The sequence below is a fragment of the Peromyscus eremicus genome, chromosome 23 (genome assembly GCF_949786415.1).
Source record: "Peromyscus eremicus chromosome 23, PerEre_H2_v1, whole genome shotgun sequence".
NCBI lineage: Eukaryota > Metazoa > Chordata > Mammalia > Rodentia > Cricetidae > Peromyscus > Peromyscus eremicus.
The window spans coordinates 10,002,823-10,018,392 of NC_081438.1; the positions used below are offsets into that span (position 1 = coordinate 10,002,823).

At 48.3% G+C, this 15,570-nt stretch overlaps 1 protein-coding gene across 1 annotated transcript in view; it reads left to right on the forward strand.

Annotated features, from left to right (window-relative positions):
- Tbx5 (T-box transcription factor 5) overlaps positions 1-1,354 on the forward strand; it is a 44,672-nt gene extending 43,318 nt beyond the window's left edge. Inside the window, exon 8 of the mRNA XM_059249508.1 lies at positions 780-1,354. Within this exon, the coding sequence (XP_059105491.1) occupies positions 780-1,354 (575 nt within the window). The remainder of the gene's footprint in view (positions 1-779) is intronic.
- The last annotated feature ends 14,216 nt before the right edge of the window (positions 1,355-15,570 follow it).

A 15,570-nucleotide genomic window follows, 5' to 3' on the forward strand; every position in this document is an offset into this window, starting at 1 on the left:
GTTCCTTCTCTCTCATGTATAAAGCAGGACTAACCCACTTCATAAGGTTGCTATGAGGATTGAGTGGGTCACCTTGTGGGAAGTGGTTAGAACACAGCCAGGCATCATCAGCACTGTGTGTGCATTTTTTTTTATTGTTGTTGCTGGTACCACTGTTATTTTTATTAGTGCTACATATATGCCAGGTTTGGGATGATAGAGGATGGATGAGATAATGTATAAGAGGGGGTGAAACAATGGCACTACTATTAATCATTATCATTGATAATAAGGCTGGTGATGATGGTGATAATGGTAATGATGATTGGTGATGATGGTAACAATGATGATGGTGATGATGATGATGGCAGTGTTGATGATGATGATGGTGATGATGATGGTGATGATGATGCCGTGTTGAAGGTGATGATGGTGGCGATGATGATGATGTCACATGATGATGGTGATGACGATAATGTGTTTTGTGGCACTTTTCTTTGTGCCAGCCTCTGAATTAATTGCTTAATGGAAACATTTTCCCATTTAATTCTCAATGTTCCTTTCTGTAGGAAGTGCTACAGAGGACTTCACTACATTTTGCAGATGGAGAAATTGAGTTAGTTCAAGGTCAAGATTTTGGCTTAAAAGTCATAGTCCTAACCTGTGGTTATGATGCTCCACATTTTTTTTTTTTCAGTCAGAATGGAGTTTGGAGCTGACAGCCTCTAGTCTCGGTCTCAGTGGCTGTCTCTGGCCCTGGCTGCGGTGTGGGGTGACTAATATCTTTCCTGTCTTTGCAGATGAAGAATGCTCCAGCACTGAGCACCCCTACAAGAAGCCATACATGGAGACATCCCCCAGCGAGGAGGAGGCCTTCTACCGCCCAGGCTACCCCCAGCAGCAGGGCCTGAGTGCCTCATACAGGACAGAGTCGGCCCAGCGGCAGGCCTGCATGTATGCCAGCTCCGCACCCCCCAGCGAGCCCGTGCCCAGCCTGGAGGACATCAGCTGTAACACATGGCCCAGCATGCCCTCCTACAGCAGCTGCACGGTCACCACAGTGCAGCCCATGGACCGCCTACCCTACCAGCACTTCTCGGCTCACTTTACTTCGGGGCCCCTGGTCCCTCGGCTAGCCGGCATGGCCAACCATGGGTCTCCTCAGCTCGGCGAGGGGATGTTTCAGCACCAGACCTCGGTGACCCATCAGCCTGTGGTCAGGCAATGCGGGCCTCAGACTGGCCTTCAGTCTCCAGGTGGCCTCCAGCCCCCCGAGTTCCTCTACTCTCACGGCGTGCCCAGGACCCTGTCCCCACACCAGTATCACTCAGTACACGGCGTTGGCATGGTGCCAGAGTGGAGTGAGAATAGCTAAAAGGCAGAGCTTTGCCAGAGAGAGAGAGAGAGAGAGAGAGAGAGAGAGAGAGAGAGAGAGAGAGGAGAGGAGAGAGGAGAGAGACAGATGAGGGACAGTAGCAATGAGGACCCCTACAGATGAGAAACTCAAGTCACCTGTCATCACCTCTGTCCCTGAGGCTCCCACAGCCACTGATCTGATCAGTGACATCACCCTTCTGAAACTGTGACTCTGTCGTCTGGTTTCAAAACCTACAAAACAGAAAAAGAGATGAGTCCCACCCCGCACAACCTTCACTGTCCTCAACCAGATGCACTTACAGCACCCCAGACATGTTCCCCGATTGTTTCTTTTGGGTTCTAAGAACATACTGCCTCATTGAGTGTTTGACCCCGGCGCACGGTGAGAGACATTCTTGTGTCTTGGTGTTAATGTTGACTTTGTTATATAATAAATAATAATATATTTTTTTTTTCTTTGAATTTTCTTACTGGGACCCAGTCCCTTAATGGAGGGAGAGCAGAGACAAATATGTCTCAAAACAAGTACTTTTGGGGCTTCCCTCCAATAAATGAGCTAAAATGTACATCCGACACCCTCCTCTAACAAAAATACCTACCTCCGTCACGTGAGATGTCTACGAAGGTCCCAGAGGTACCTGCTAGTTTTTGGATTGGGTTGTGCTTTTTCCCTTTCGGTTTTGACCTGCCTTCCCCAGCTTCATGGCATTCAAAGCTGCCTTCTACTGAGAGGGTGGAGTTAGGATGTCGGACTCCATCTGCCTTCTCAGCATCCTTTCTCCTCAGCTCCAGCTCTCTCCAGCCATCTGTGGCTAGAACGGGGGGCCTATCACTTCTCCGCTGGAAATCTTGCTTGGACAAACTGAAAGAGCCCCGGGTGACACAAGGGAACAGAACTGTGATTCCGAGCAGGGGGGACAAGCTCCCTGCTCCCAAGTTGTAGGGGAGAAGAAAACAAAAAGCGAGAATAAATATACTTCATGATTACAAAGCAAAGCAAAGAAGAAGACAACCAGGAAGTCAGCCCCGGGCTGGCTCAAACCTCCTCTGTGAACCCAGTGGGATGCACAAACAGCTCCAGGTGCTGAAGGAGAGGAAGCCATATTACCGGTGCCTCCGCCTGCCTGCGTGAAACCGCCCCAGCGACAATCACCTGGGACACAAAACCACCCGCATCAAAAGCAGAAAAACAGTATTAAAACAAAACAAAACAAAAAAAAAGTGTGTAAGTACTACATTATTGTAGGGTTTCTCAGATGTAATATTTTACTGGTACTATTTATTTATAAATAGGAATTCTAATTAAGTAGTAACATGAAACCCAGCCTGGGGGCTGACCAAGACCTTTTAATTTTATTGGTACTCAAAACTGCATTTGTGTTTTTTTTTTTTCCCCTCTCTCTCTTGCTTTTGAATGTGTTTTCCTTTCTTGGTCTTTTTTTTTTTTTTTTTTTTTTTTTTTTTTTTTTTTTTTACAAAAAGGTTTTGTGTCTCTTTTCTTTCTTTCTTTCTTTTTTTTTTTTTTTTAAACTGACCCTAATAAACAGAACAGGGTAATCTGTATGGCTGAGAATGTGGAAATCTGTGAGCGAGTGAGTGTGTTCGCACGTGAGTGTTCCATGCGATTTTTGTCTTTTTGTGTCTCTAAGGGGGAGGGGTGGGTGAGAATCAAGTATTCGTTTCTTACATTTGTGTGCCCATTAATGCCTAATAAATACCATGTGCTTAAAAGAGTACACGAGACCGGACACCTGGTTTTTTTTGTTCGTTTCTCTGTTTTCTACTGACTGAATGGAGGGGGTGGCTATTGGGCAGAAGGAGCAAGGAGGCTTGCAGCTAACTTTTGCCTGCCAGCAGTTCTGTCTCGCTGACCCTCAGAGGTATTTCAGACCCGCTGGCCCCCGAACAGGGTGGAGTAGAATACATTATTCATGGGATTAGAACCCTGGAATGTGATGTGTTTAAAACTGAATCCACTTGGGCATTAGAACCAAGGACCTTCAGGAGTCCTGCCTGGTTGCCTGACAGAAACAATTACGGTAGGAAGGGGTTGATTTCCATTCAGGGTTCTGGAAGGTTCTGTCCATGCTTGTCTCGCTCCATTGGCTGGAGCAGAATGTTGCGGCGGTGGAAGCCTGGGACAGGGAGGTTTCTTCAGTTCATGGTGGGCAGGAAGGAAGGAGAAGGGCGAGGCCTGGGAACCATGTATAGTCTTCCAAGCACCCCCTTCCCCTTCCTGTGACCCACTTCCTCCAGCTAGCCCGACCCCATCTCACCCCAAAGCTTCTCGAGATAGCAAGCCCACCAGGAGCAAATGCTCAAAACAGAAGCCCGTGGGTGATGTTTCATAATCAAACCATAATACAAGCTGGCCTAAAAGTGGGCTCGATCCTACAATAGCTACCGCCTTGGCCTAGGTTTTCTGAGGTGTCTTTTCCTGAACTATTTTTAGGTCAGCTGTGTTGAGAGATTCTCCACGTAGACAACTTATGGACGGGTATTTTTGTTGTTTTGTTGGAGCCAAGGTTTCTCTATTATGTAGTTCACACTGTCCTGAAACTCACGGTGTAGATCAGGCTGGTGTTGAACTCACAGAGATCCTCCTAGCTCTGCCTCCTGAGTGCTGGGATTAAAGACACATGCCACCACCGCCCGGCTGGACCGGTATTTCTTTCTTTCTTTTTTTTTTTAACCCCAGGAATTTCAGATTTGCGCATCTGCCACTCACTCACGACAGGTGGAGCAGCAGATTGGCTAAGAAGTGGTGCTGGCAGGGTATGGGGAGCTGTCTAGGCAGGGAAAGTGGATGCTACACAAATGTGATGACCTGGCTTCCACCTCCAGCCAGGCCCATAACAAAAGCCAAGTATGGGGGGCACACCTGTAATCCCATCGGTGGAAAGTGGAGATAGGAGGATCCTGGGAGCTCGTTGGCCAGGCCCCGCTGGATCAGTGAGCTCCAGGTTCAGTGAGAGACCCTGCCTCAAGAAAGTGGGGTGGAGGGTGACTGAGGAAGACAGCTGATGCTGACCTCTGGCCTCCACAGGAGCATGCACACATGCACACATGCACACCCACAAGCACAGGAGCACACACGAACAAGAACACACACAACGATAAAAAAAAGTGTCGCATGTGTTTTTGGTTTGTTTGTTTGTTTTGTTTTGTTTTTTGACACAGGGTTTTTCTGTGTAGTCCTGGAACTCTCTGTAGCCCAGCCTGGCCTCAGACTCACAGAAATCCACCTGCCTCTGCCTCCCGAGTGCTGGGATTAAAGGTGTGTGCCACCACCTGTTTTGTTTCGATAATTTGTTTTCGATGCTGAGGCTGGAACCCAGGACCTCATGAACATTAGGAACATTTTCACCGTGGCACTGAGCCATGCCCCAAGTCTACTGTTACAATTGTTTCGATTCCCACACTCTTCAGATGACCAAAACATCCATGTATGTCTCATCCACCCAGGAAAAGGAGCAACTGGCTTGTTGATTACACATTATTCATTTAATCAGACCTGTCAGGTGCCTGTCGTGGGCGCAGAGTTCTTGAGAAGTGTGAATTAATCATGAGGAAGCAGCACACAAAATCTGACTTCTTTCATGTACAATAGAGAAACTAGGTCAATGGCTTCTCTGTCCCCGAGGGTGTGAATTAGGAAGGTCACACAAAATAAATTCTGGCTGGCACTATGTATTTTATTCTTATGTGTTAATTTGAGAAAAAGTTTTTTTCCTCTTGAGAAGATGACCTCCAAACTCATTTAATCAACTGAACTTCAAACTCAGTACCAAACACTTTTGAGGTTTCAAAAGCTCAAGCTGGGCCCGGTGGCTCTCCAAACACAGGCGGAGCATCCTTCATTGGAAATGCTTGGGACTAAATTCCAGAAATCTGGTTTTGGGGGACAGTTGCCATTATATAATGAGGTGTCTTGGGGGAGGTGGGACCCAGGTGCAAACATGAAGTTTATCCATGCTTTATGTATACTTTATAGGCACAGTCGAGGTAATTTTGTGTACCGTTTCCAGCACACTTGAACTTGGACATTGACCATTGCCCGAGTGTGCGAAGTCAGGTGTGGAATTTTCTACTCAGGCTTGAAGGTTGGTGCTCATGAAGTTTTAGATTTGGGAATACTTTGGGTGTCAGCTCTTTAGGTCATGGAGTGATTTGATTCCCCTCTCTACCCCTCAAACACTTGCTGCAACCCCAACATCATTAAGAATTTTAATTAAGAGCACATTAGAAACCTTTGTTAGTCTGAAGAAGGAGATTCTCCAACTGTCTCTGTACTTCAGTCTTGGCTAGCATGGAGTTTTTTTATTGAGCCAGCAGGGCTGGAGGGTAATACCCACATGCTCACATGTTCTCACTGTGTGGCTATGTTCTTAACCTGTCTAGGGTGAGCTTGCTCTGACATGGACCCACTGTAAGTACTGAGGATGTGGAACAAACAAGGTGATAGGAACTCAGTACTCCTAGGAGCTTGTCACTTCATGAAATAAAAGGCCTTTAATCTTGTGGTGGCTTGAATGAAAATGGTCCCCATAGGCTCATAGGGGGTGGCACTATTGGGAGGTGTGGCCTTGTTGGAGGAAGTGTGTCACTGGGGGTGGGCTTTTAGGGTTTCAGAAGCCCAAGCCAGGCCTGGTGTCTCTCTGTTTTCCTGCTGCTTTCAGATCTGGATGGAGAACTCTCAGCTCCTTCTCCAGCACCATGTCTGCCCGTGTGCCGCCATGCTTCCCACCTCCATGGGAATGGACTAAACCTCTGAGCTGTAAGCCAGCTCCAGTTAGATGTTTTCCTTTGTAAGAGTTTCCATGGTCATACAGTTTTGGGGAATTATGAAGGCAGAGTTCACAATGTTGTTGAGAGATAGGACAAGGAACCTAACCTGGTCTGTGGTAGTGTGTGTGAATGTGTAAGTGTATGTGCATGGGTGTGAAAAAGTGTATGTGCATGTGTGTGTATATGTTTGTGAATGTATGTGGTGTGTGTGTGTTTGTGTGTGTGAGTGTAGGTGTATGTGAATTTGTATGTGGATGTGTGTGGATTTGAGCATGTATATGTGTGTGAAGGTGAACATGTGTGTGAGAGAGTGGTTTTTTTTTTGTGTGTGTGTGTGTGATTCAAGCTGTGTCTAGTGATAAATGGGAAGTAAGCAGGTAAACAATTGGCAGAATCAGCATTTCAGGCAGAAAGGTAGACAGCAGCGGGAGGCCGAGGGACAGGTGGATAACGGCGGTCATCCACTCTGAACTCATCTATTCTACCAACACACACACACACACACACACACACACACACACACACACACACACACATTAAGACCGTACTGCCTGTGGTAGAGAGCCTCACTTGTGGCAACGCTGGCCTGATCAGTGACAGAGCTGGAATTGGCGCCAGCTGGCTGGTTGTTAATCACAGAATGTTCTGTTTCAGAGACAAGGAGATGCCTGGATATTTATGTCTCCACTTCCTGGTGCGGCTGTCTGGTCCTGTTGGTTCAGGGAGGCTGTTGTCCTGGGCTGAGCTGTTTTCTCTGTTAGCAAACATAATACACTGTCACACACAGACACACAGTGACATACATTCATACACACTCACATCTCCCCATACCCCCACACACTCACATCTCTTCACACCCTCTCACACACAGATACCTCCTCACACTCCCAAACACACTTACGCACACAAACACTCACACAAACTCATATCCCTTCACACACCCTCGCACACACCCTCACATACACACACACACACACACACACACACACACACACACGCGCGCGCGCGCTTTCACTCACACACACTTTTATACACACTCATTCACACAAACTCTTACACACACTCACATACACCCTCGCATACTCACACACACTCACACACCCTTACATACTCACACACACACACACATCCTCACATACACACACTCTCACATACACACACACTCACACACAAACTCACACACTCACACACACACACACTCACTCACTCACTCTGTACTGGGCACTTACCTCTGTTTTGTGGCCTGGATTATCACATTCACTACACTCCTTGCTGTCTCCGTGACCTTGGGTAAGCCACTTAACCTCTGTGACCTTCTATTAAATCATTCTTGGGATGGAATATCCCATCATTCATCGAAGGGACTGTTGGTTGTAGTGAGGAGTCAGTGGGGCCGCGGGGACGGACTGCAGAAGCCTGGCACAGAGGAAACACCTGGGACCCTCAGCTGATAGGAAGAGCAATCGGCATCTGCTATTATAGCTTCTTACACTCCTCTTTTCTCTTCCTCGTCTTTCTTTTCTCCAGAAATTCACTGCACAATCTTCTATTAGTTTCACAGTAGATTTAAGCTGAGTGGGGGTGAGGAAACCACCATACTCACTACTGTTACCGTTACCACTGTCACCATCATTACCACCAACATTATCAGCATTATCATCACCACTACAATCACTACGACCATTACCATCATCATTATCCCCACCATCACTATCACCATCATCACCACTATAATCACCATCACCATCTCTACCAACCATCACCCCCATCACTGTCATCATTATCACCATCTCAACGACCATCACCAACATCACCACCACCATCGCTATCATCACCATCACCCCTATCACCATCATCTCCATCACTGCCATCGCCATCACCACCATCATCACCAGGATCATTACAGCTGCCACCTTGCTTCCCCAAGGCAGTTAGGAGAACCTTCTTTCCTTCCTGGCCCTTTTCATTTCTAGGATTGCAGGTGTCTAGGGCCAGGAGGGCTCTGCAGGGGGCAGGGACATCCCAACTGTTTGTTCACACCTCAGATGTGCTCCTCAGAGGACACACTTCACGACTTGGGAAGGGTTCTGTCTGTCACAGGATATATCTATTGTCATATGTCCTGTGCGTGCATGCGTGCATGTGTGTGTGTGTGTGTGTGTGTGTGTGTGTGTGTGTGTAGACATATCCACTCACTCCAGGTAGGGCACCACCAGTAAGAATGATCCCACCCAAGTCTAGCTGAGTGAACCACTCACCGAGTTTGCTGGAACTACCTACAGAAACACGGGTGACTCTAAGTCATCTGCACACTAGGATGAGCTGCAAAGCCAAAGCCTGCCACTCACATGTGGGGACCTGAGTTCAGATCCCTAGCACCCACACAGCAGCCTAGCATGGTGGTGCATCCCTGGTGCCAGAGGCAGACACAGGTAGATCCTGGAGACTCATAGGATAATATCATTTTTTTTCAGCGTTACTGTTGTTTCATTTGAAATAAACATCTAGAAGTCCAGCTATGAATATTGTTTCCCAACTTTTCTCTGCTACCTGCCTCTTTTCCACGAATAAAAGCACAGTTGAAGAAAGAGGATGGAGCAGATGGGGGTTGGGGTGGGCGACAGTGCCTGAGGCAAAGGAGCAGTTCTTACCTTGTTCTAACTTCTGGCACATAGAAGCTGTTTTGGCAAGTCATCTCCCCTCCCTCCTCCCACAGCCCCGTGGTATTAAGGATATAGAGAAACTCCTAGGAAAATTATTTTTCAAGTCCTGTCTGATCAAAGATCCATACGAAAGCTCCCCCTCTTTTTTGTGTGTCCTCCAAAGGAAAAAAACCAGCCCCCACTGGAGTTCTAAATGAACCAGCGATACATTTGCGGACTGTCAGCTAAACCAGGGCCATCCCCATCATAGCCTTCTCTGGGACAGAACCAGAAGGAAGCAATTCTGTGCCCACTGAGCGTCCAAGCTGGGGGTATGTTAGTGATTAAGGGGATCTTGGCCTGGGGGAGGCAGAGAGATATGGCTCAGATTCACGAAAGCACCATAAATCTCCTGTTTTATTCAAAATGTGTGTTTTATAGTCATTTCCTGGCCAATGGCTGCCTTGGATAAATATATGACATATTTGGATTTAGCTTTTGGGCTCCGAGCTGGGGCTTGACTGGAGGGCCCGGCATTCTGAGTATTTCCAAGAGCAGCAAGAGAGTGGATAACGGAGCAGTTTGTGATCTGGAGTCGCCCACATCCTACATCAAAAATAGAAACAGAAGTCGGCACCAACTAGACCAAGAGAGATAGAAGTCCACCTGCTCTTCCATCAGGCCTCCATTCCTTAATGTCACCCTCACCTGGCACCCATTCATGAGGGGTACCTCCCAAGGTTTCAGACGCTGAGCTCCGTGGACTGCATTTGGTTAGATCTGCCAACTCCAACATTTGGCCAAAAGACCTTGGCTTGGCGGATCAAAGGTTGGCAAAAATAGCTTTTTAAAGGGAAGTGTGTGTGTGTGTGTGTGTGTGTGTGTGTGTGTGTGTGTGTGTGTGTACATGCACTGGGAATTGAACCCAAGGGCCTTGTGTATGCTAGGCAAATGCTTTACCATTGTGCTACACCCCCAACTCTCTTTTGACTTTCTATTTTGTGACCGAGTCTTCATGTAGCCCAGGCTAGCCTCAAATTTGTGCTTTTCTTGCCTCAGCCTCCTGAGTATCTGGACTTACAGGAGTCTGCCATCATGCCTGGCTTATGCAGCAGGGCTGGGATTCAAACCCAGGGCTTCATACATGTTAGGCAGGCGGTCGACCAACTGAGTCACATTCCCAGTCCCCATTTCTTCATCCTTGATGTGGAAGACTTCCAGCATGATGAGCTATGGAGCCAACGCCCACAGTCCTGCCCCCATGAAGAGATCTCAGTCCAGTGTGGCATTGGGTGCCATGGACTTGGATGCCCACCTCCTGCCTCAGGAATCTGAGGGTGCTCGCAAAATCCATACAACTATATCAGGAGTGTTGGCTCGATCTTTTAACCCTTGCACTGGGGAGGCAAAGCTGGAAGGATCTTGAGCCCAAAGTCAGCTGGAGTCACAAAGGGGTACCCAGTCTACAAAAAACAAACAACAGAAAGACACACACACACACACACACACACACACACACACACAGACGACAGTAATCTGAAACATGGGAAAGCCAGTAGTAATGGACACCTGCCAATGCATTTCATCTGTTCTCTGATGACCGTGCATCTCTCCCAAAGGCTCCAACTGTCTTTCAGTCTCTCACACTTTCCCAGAGTTTCTCTGGTGTGGGGTTCCATCGTTGCCTTGACCGTGGCATTGGGTGCAGAGACTTACTTCAGACAAGGTGTGGCCGAGCATCCTACTCCAGCACTGTGGGCTCAGCCAAAAGCAATTCCTGCAGAGGTTGCAGCCTGGAGGTTAACTAGGCACTGAGTGTGGAACACACACTCTCAACTTTTTAAAAATGGAGGCTTCTTCATTACTATTATTATTATTATTATTATTATTATTATTATCTCTATAGGATGAACTAATTTATTTAAGCTGTAATCTGTTTTGTGTAAGATTTATTTTTATTTATCTATGTGTGTGTATCTGTATGTGGGTGTGTACATATGGGGACAGTTACCTGTAGAAGTCAGAAGAGGGCACCAGATACCCCAGAGATGGTGTTATAGGCCCTTGTGAGGTACTATGGGGATGCTGGGAACTGAACCAGGGTCCTCTGGAAGAGCAGCAAACATTTTTAACCACTGAGCTATCTCTCCAGCCTGGTCCCCAAACACTTCTTGACACTCAGCCCCCGTGCTGGGAGGAAGCATAGGCTAGCCCAGTGAGGCCCACAGGGTTAAGAGTTGAGACCCCAATAGGACCAGCACTCTCTACTCATCACTGGAGCCAGGAGCTTCCACATGGCTGCAGAACTTCTCTCAACATCATGGCACTAAGTCAAGCTACCCTCGTCCTGCTCTGTCCCCATCCAGATGCTAGAATCTAGGAGCGTCCTAAGTGGCAGTTTTACGACTCTGCGTTTTAGGAACACTGGCTTCTCAGGCTTCCATCTGGAACACCCTGTGTAGGTGAGAGAAACCCATCTGTCCCTGAGCCTAATGCCTAAACAAGGAGAATTAGAGTTAGCTGTGAGAGCCTGCATGTTGACCAGGAACAGACAGATGGAGGAGTCTGCTAAAGGTCAGGGGTGGGTATCACTTGGGGGTCTTGGAAAGACCATGTAGAATCTTATGGTTGTTGGAGCTGGAAAGATGGCTCAGTGGTTAAGAGCACTTAGTGCTCTTGCAGAGGACCTGAGTTTGATTCCCAGCACCCACATCAGACAGCACACAACTGCTTCTAACTCCAGCTCCAGGAGACCCTGCACTGTCTTCTAGTCTCCACATGCACTCACACTCATAGGCATATACTCCCAACTCAGTACACACAAGTACACTTAAGATTTAGAAACAAACAAATAGGAGGCAGAGACAGGAGGATCCCTGTGAGTTTGAGGCCATCCTGGTCTACAAAGAGAGTTCCAGGACAGCCAGAGCCAAAAAGGATCATGCAGCTGCTTTATTGATTCTTTCTCAGTCTCACTCTGTAGCTGGGACTGATCTCCAAACTTGCCATCTTCCTGCCTTAGCCTTCTAGGTACAGGGACAGCAGGTATGAGCCTCCATACTTAGCCTGCTCATTCAGTTGTAATGAGCCCAACAGCAAACACTGAAGGAAACTTCTAGGGCCCCTCACTATCGGATGGGGTCTCCTAGGGCCCCTCACAGTACTAAAATACCCAAGTAAAGACTTTGAGATTTCAAATATCAGGTAGCCCACATGGTGACACTTAGCCACTGTGGTCTTCCCAGGTTTGGCTTGGATCTAGAGAGACATTTCCCAGAAGCTACAGAAAGCAGTTTGGTGAGGTTCCAATCCCCACTGCCCAGGGCAGAGTCAGGTGCAAGGTCCAGAACTCTTCAGGGTATGAATATGGACACATAGCTGTATATTTTTAAAAGTGATCTATGAGCAGGATGGTTCATTTGTTGGGTGCTTGCCTTGCCTTGCAAGGGTGAAGATCTGATCCTCAGGACCCAGGTTTTTAAAAAGGCTGGATGTGGTAGTGTGTGCTGGAGAGGCAGAGATAGGTGGGTTCTTGGAGTTTCCTGGCCAGCTAGTCTAGTTGAATTGGTGAGTCCTGGGTTCCAGCGACCAACCCTGTCTCAAATAAAACAAAAGCAAAAATAAACAAGAGGGACAGCTTCTGAAGAATGACAGCTGAGGATGTCCCCCTCACTTTCTTAGTTAGGGTTTCTATTGCTGTGCCGAGACACCATGACCACAGCAACTCTTATAACGAAAACATTTAATTGGGGTGGCCCACTTTTTCAGAGATTCAGTCTATTATCACCATGGCCGGGGAGCATAACTGCATGCAGGTAGACATGGTGCTGGAGGAGTGGCTAAGAGTCCTCCTACATCTTGCAAGCAACAGGAAGTTGACTGAGACACTGGGTAGTATCCTGAGCATAGGAAACCTCAAAGCCTGCCCCCACAGTGACTCACTTCCTCCAACAAGGCCACACCCACTCCAACAAAGCCACACCTCTTAATGGTGCCACTTCCTGTGAGATTATGGGGCCCAGTTACATTCAAACCACACACACACACACACACACACACACACACACACACACACACACACACAAAGGAAAAAATAGTCATGACACTTTAAAAGGCTGGCCTTGCAGGCTTTATTCAAGTAAGAGCAACAGTGCCCAGCTAGGAGGCTCCCAATTGGATCAGGCAGTGGAGAGTGAGAGATCAAACTCACCTTTGCCAGGCTCAGTGTGGGCAGGGGTGGGGCCATCCGCCAAGGGGTGGCGGCATCTATGGACAGACATGGCCAAGATGGTACCTCACCAGCCACTGGCCACACCCACCACCAGGACGCCTGCTGGAGAAAAGGGAGGACCACAAAGAGAAGGTGGGGAGACGAGGAGAGTGAGTGTCCCTCAGCTGACTCAGCAGGGAGAAGCTTCGGGAAGCCGACTCAGATTTGGTGTAGGGTCTTTGTTTGATTAACCCAGCCCTTCCCCAGAAGGATTTCTCCTAAGTGAGGCATTCGGGTCATCCGAGGTTCCTTCTGGCCCGTGAAGTCCTCAGATCATCTGTGTGACCCCAGGCAAGTCACCTAACTTCTCTGGGTCTCTACTCTATTATCTCTGAGACAGGGAGACTCTCCTACCCACTTCACAGCAGTTAGAATGGCGGCAGCACATCCCGGAAGATCTGAAGATCTCTCGAGTGGTTGCCTTCTGCTTTCCTCCTCCCTCACTTTCTCTTTCTGGGTCTCTCCCCTCCCCTGCCACTTGAGAGAGACAAGCTGCAGTTTCAAGTGGTTCCAGTCCCCTGGGAGGAGGTTCAGAGAAAGGACTAGACAAGACTGCATCTCCAGTACCCAGCACCCAGCACCCAGCACCCAGCACCTGGGTCAGGCCAAGGAGGGCTGAGCGAAGGGCATGACCTTCTCAGCTTGAAAATCCCTTTCTTGGAGGGAAGCTGGCCAGCCAGGGCATCCTGTCTCTAAAGCCCTGCTTCTCCCCTCCCCCAGGAGGAGACAGTCAGGCCTGCAGATAGTGTCAGGAAAGATGGATGGGGTGGGCTTATCTTGCTGAGAGAGACACAGCTTCTCCCTCTTCCTTCCCAGCCTGGGAATTGGGACCCGAGGCTCACAGTGGCGTGTGTTCCTCATGCGCACGCCCTAGGAAGTTTCTTCCTGTCTACCAGAGTGGCTCACCTGGCTTCCTCTCCACTGCTCACAAAACAGGACTATCCCTGACCTCAAAGAAGCCGAGAGTAGATTCTGGAAACTTGGATAAAGAGGGAAGTGAGAGAGAAGAGGAGAGGAAGAGAGAGATGGGGAGGGGAGGGAGAGATGGAGGGGAAGGGAGGGGGAGAGTGAAGAGGAGAAGGATGGAGAAGAGGAAGAGATAAAGGAGAGAAAAGGGGAGGGAGTAGGAAAAAGAAAAGAGAGATACAGAGAAAGGCAGAGGAGGATGGAGAAGTGGAGAAAAAGAGAAGATCAGCCTCCCTCCTTGCTGGCCAGACCCACCCCTCCACCCCTGAATGTTGACTCTAGAGCAGGGGTTCTCAACCTTCCTAAGGCTGCGACCTTTTAATACAGTTCTTGTGTCGTGGTGACCCCCAACCATAAAATTATTTCATTGCTTCTTCATAACTGTAATTTTGCAATTGTTATAAATCGCAATGTAAATATGTGATCTGCAACCCCGAAGGGGTCATGACCCCACAGGTTGAGAACTATTGTCTAGATTCTGGAACTGTATTCCAGGGCTAGGCACTCTTCCTGGATTTGAGGCAGGAAGCGACCAGGAAGGGGAGAGACACAGTTTCAGTCTGAATCCTAAATCCAGACCCACAGGGACAAAGAGGCAGAGCAGTTCCCAACAGGACGGACACTCATAAAATCCTTAGGGCTTTGGAATAACTTGGTGGTAAAGTATGAACAATGGCGACTTCTTAGGAGGGGTTAAGGGGACCAAGAGAGGCCTGGGGCTTTAGCTAGAAATCCAATTTTGACCTCCCTCTCTCTCTCTCTCTCTCTCTCTCTCTCTCTCTCTCTCTCTCTCTCTCTCTCCCTTCTCCTTTGCTTCTATCCTTTCTTCCTCTTCCTTCTCCCCCCTCCCTCCATGCCCGTCTTTCTCTCTTTCATGTGTATAATACTGGAGATAAAATTTTGAATGCCGGCGAGGATGGAGACCCAGAGACGAACTCATTCAGTGTCCGTATTTGACAGGATGACACTAAGGCTCAGAGAAGGGAAGGAGCTGGCTCACCATCACACAGCCGATCTCCTAGCCTGATATGTTCATCTGTGCTCCCAGGGGAGGGTGGCAGCAGGTGACAGGCACATACAGGAGCTGTACTCTGTCCCTCTGTTCCCATTCAACAGGGACGTCAGGCACATTGCAGAGAGAGCCAGAGCAATCTCATGTCTCATGCTGCCTCTGACTTAAGGCTCATAAAATGCCCTAAATGATCAGGGGTGTGAGCTAAGGTCTGCAGGCCAGGGTTGGAGGGTCACCTGATGGGTGTGGGGAGGACATCAGGAGGCAAAGAGGGAAGTGTGCCATCCACCCACCCACCCACCCACCAATACATCCCTCCATCTACTCATTTCCTATCTTTCCACACACCCATCCATCATTCATTCACCTATTTGCCCATCCATTCTACCCCCTCATCCATTCATCTATCTACCATCAATCCACACATTCTCATTCTCCTGTCTTCCCATCCACTCATCCATTCTATAATCCATCTATCTACCATCAATCCACAATTCTCATTCGCCTGTCTTCCCATCCATCCATCCATCCATGCA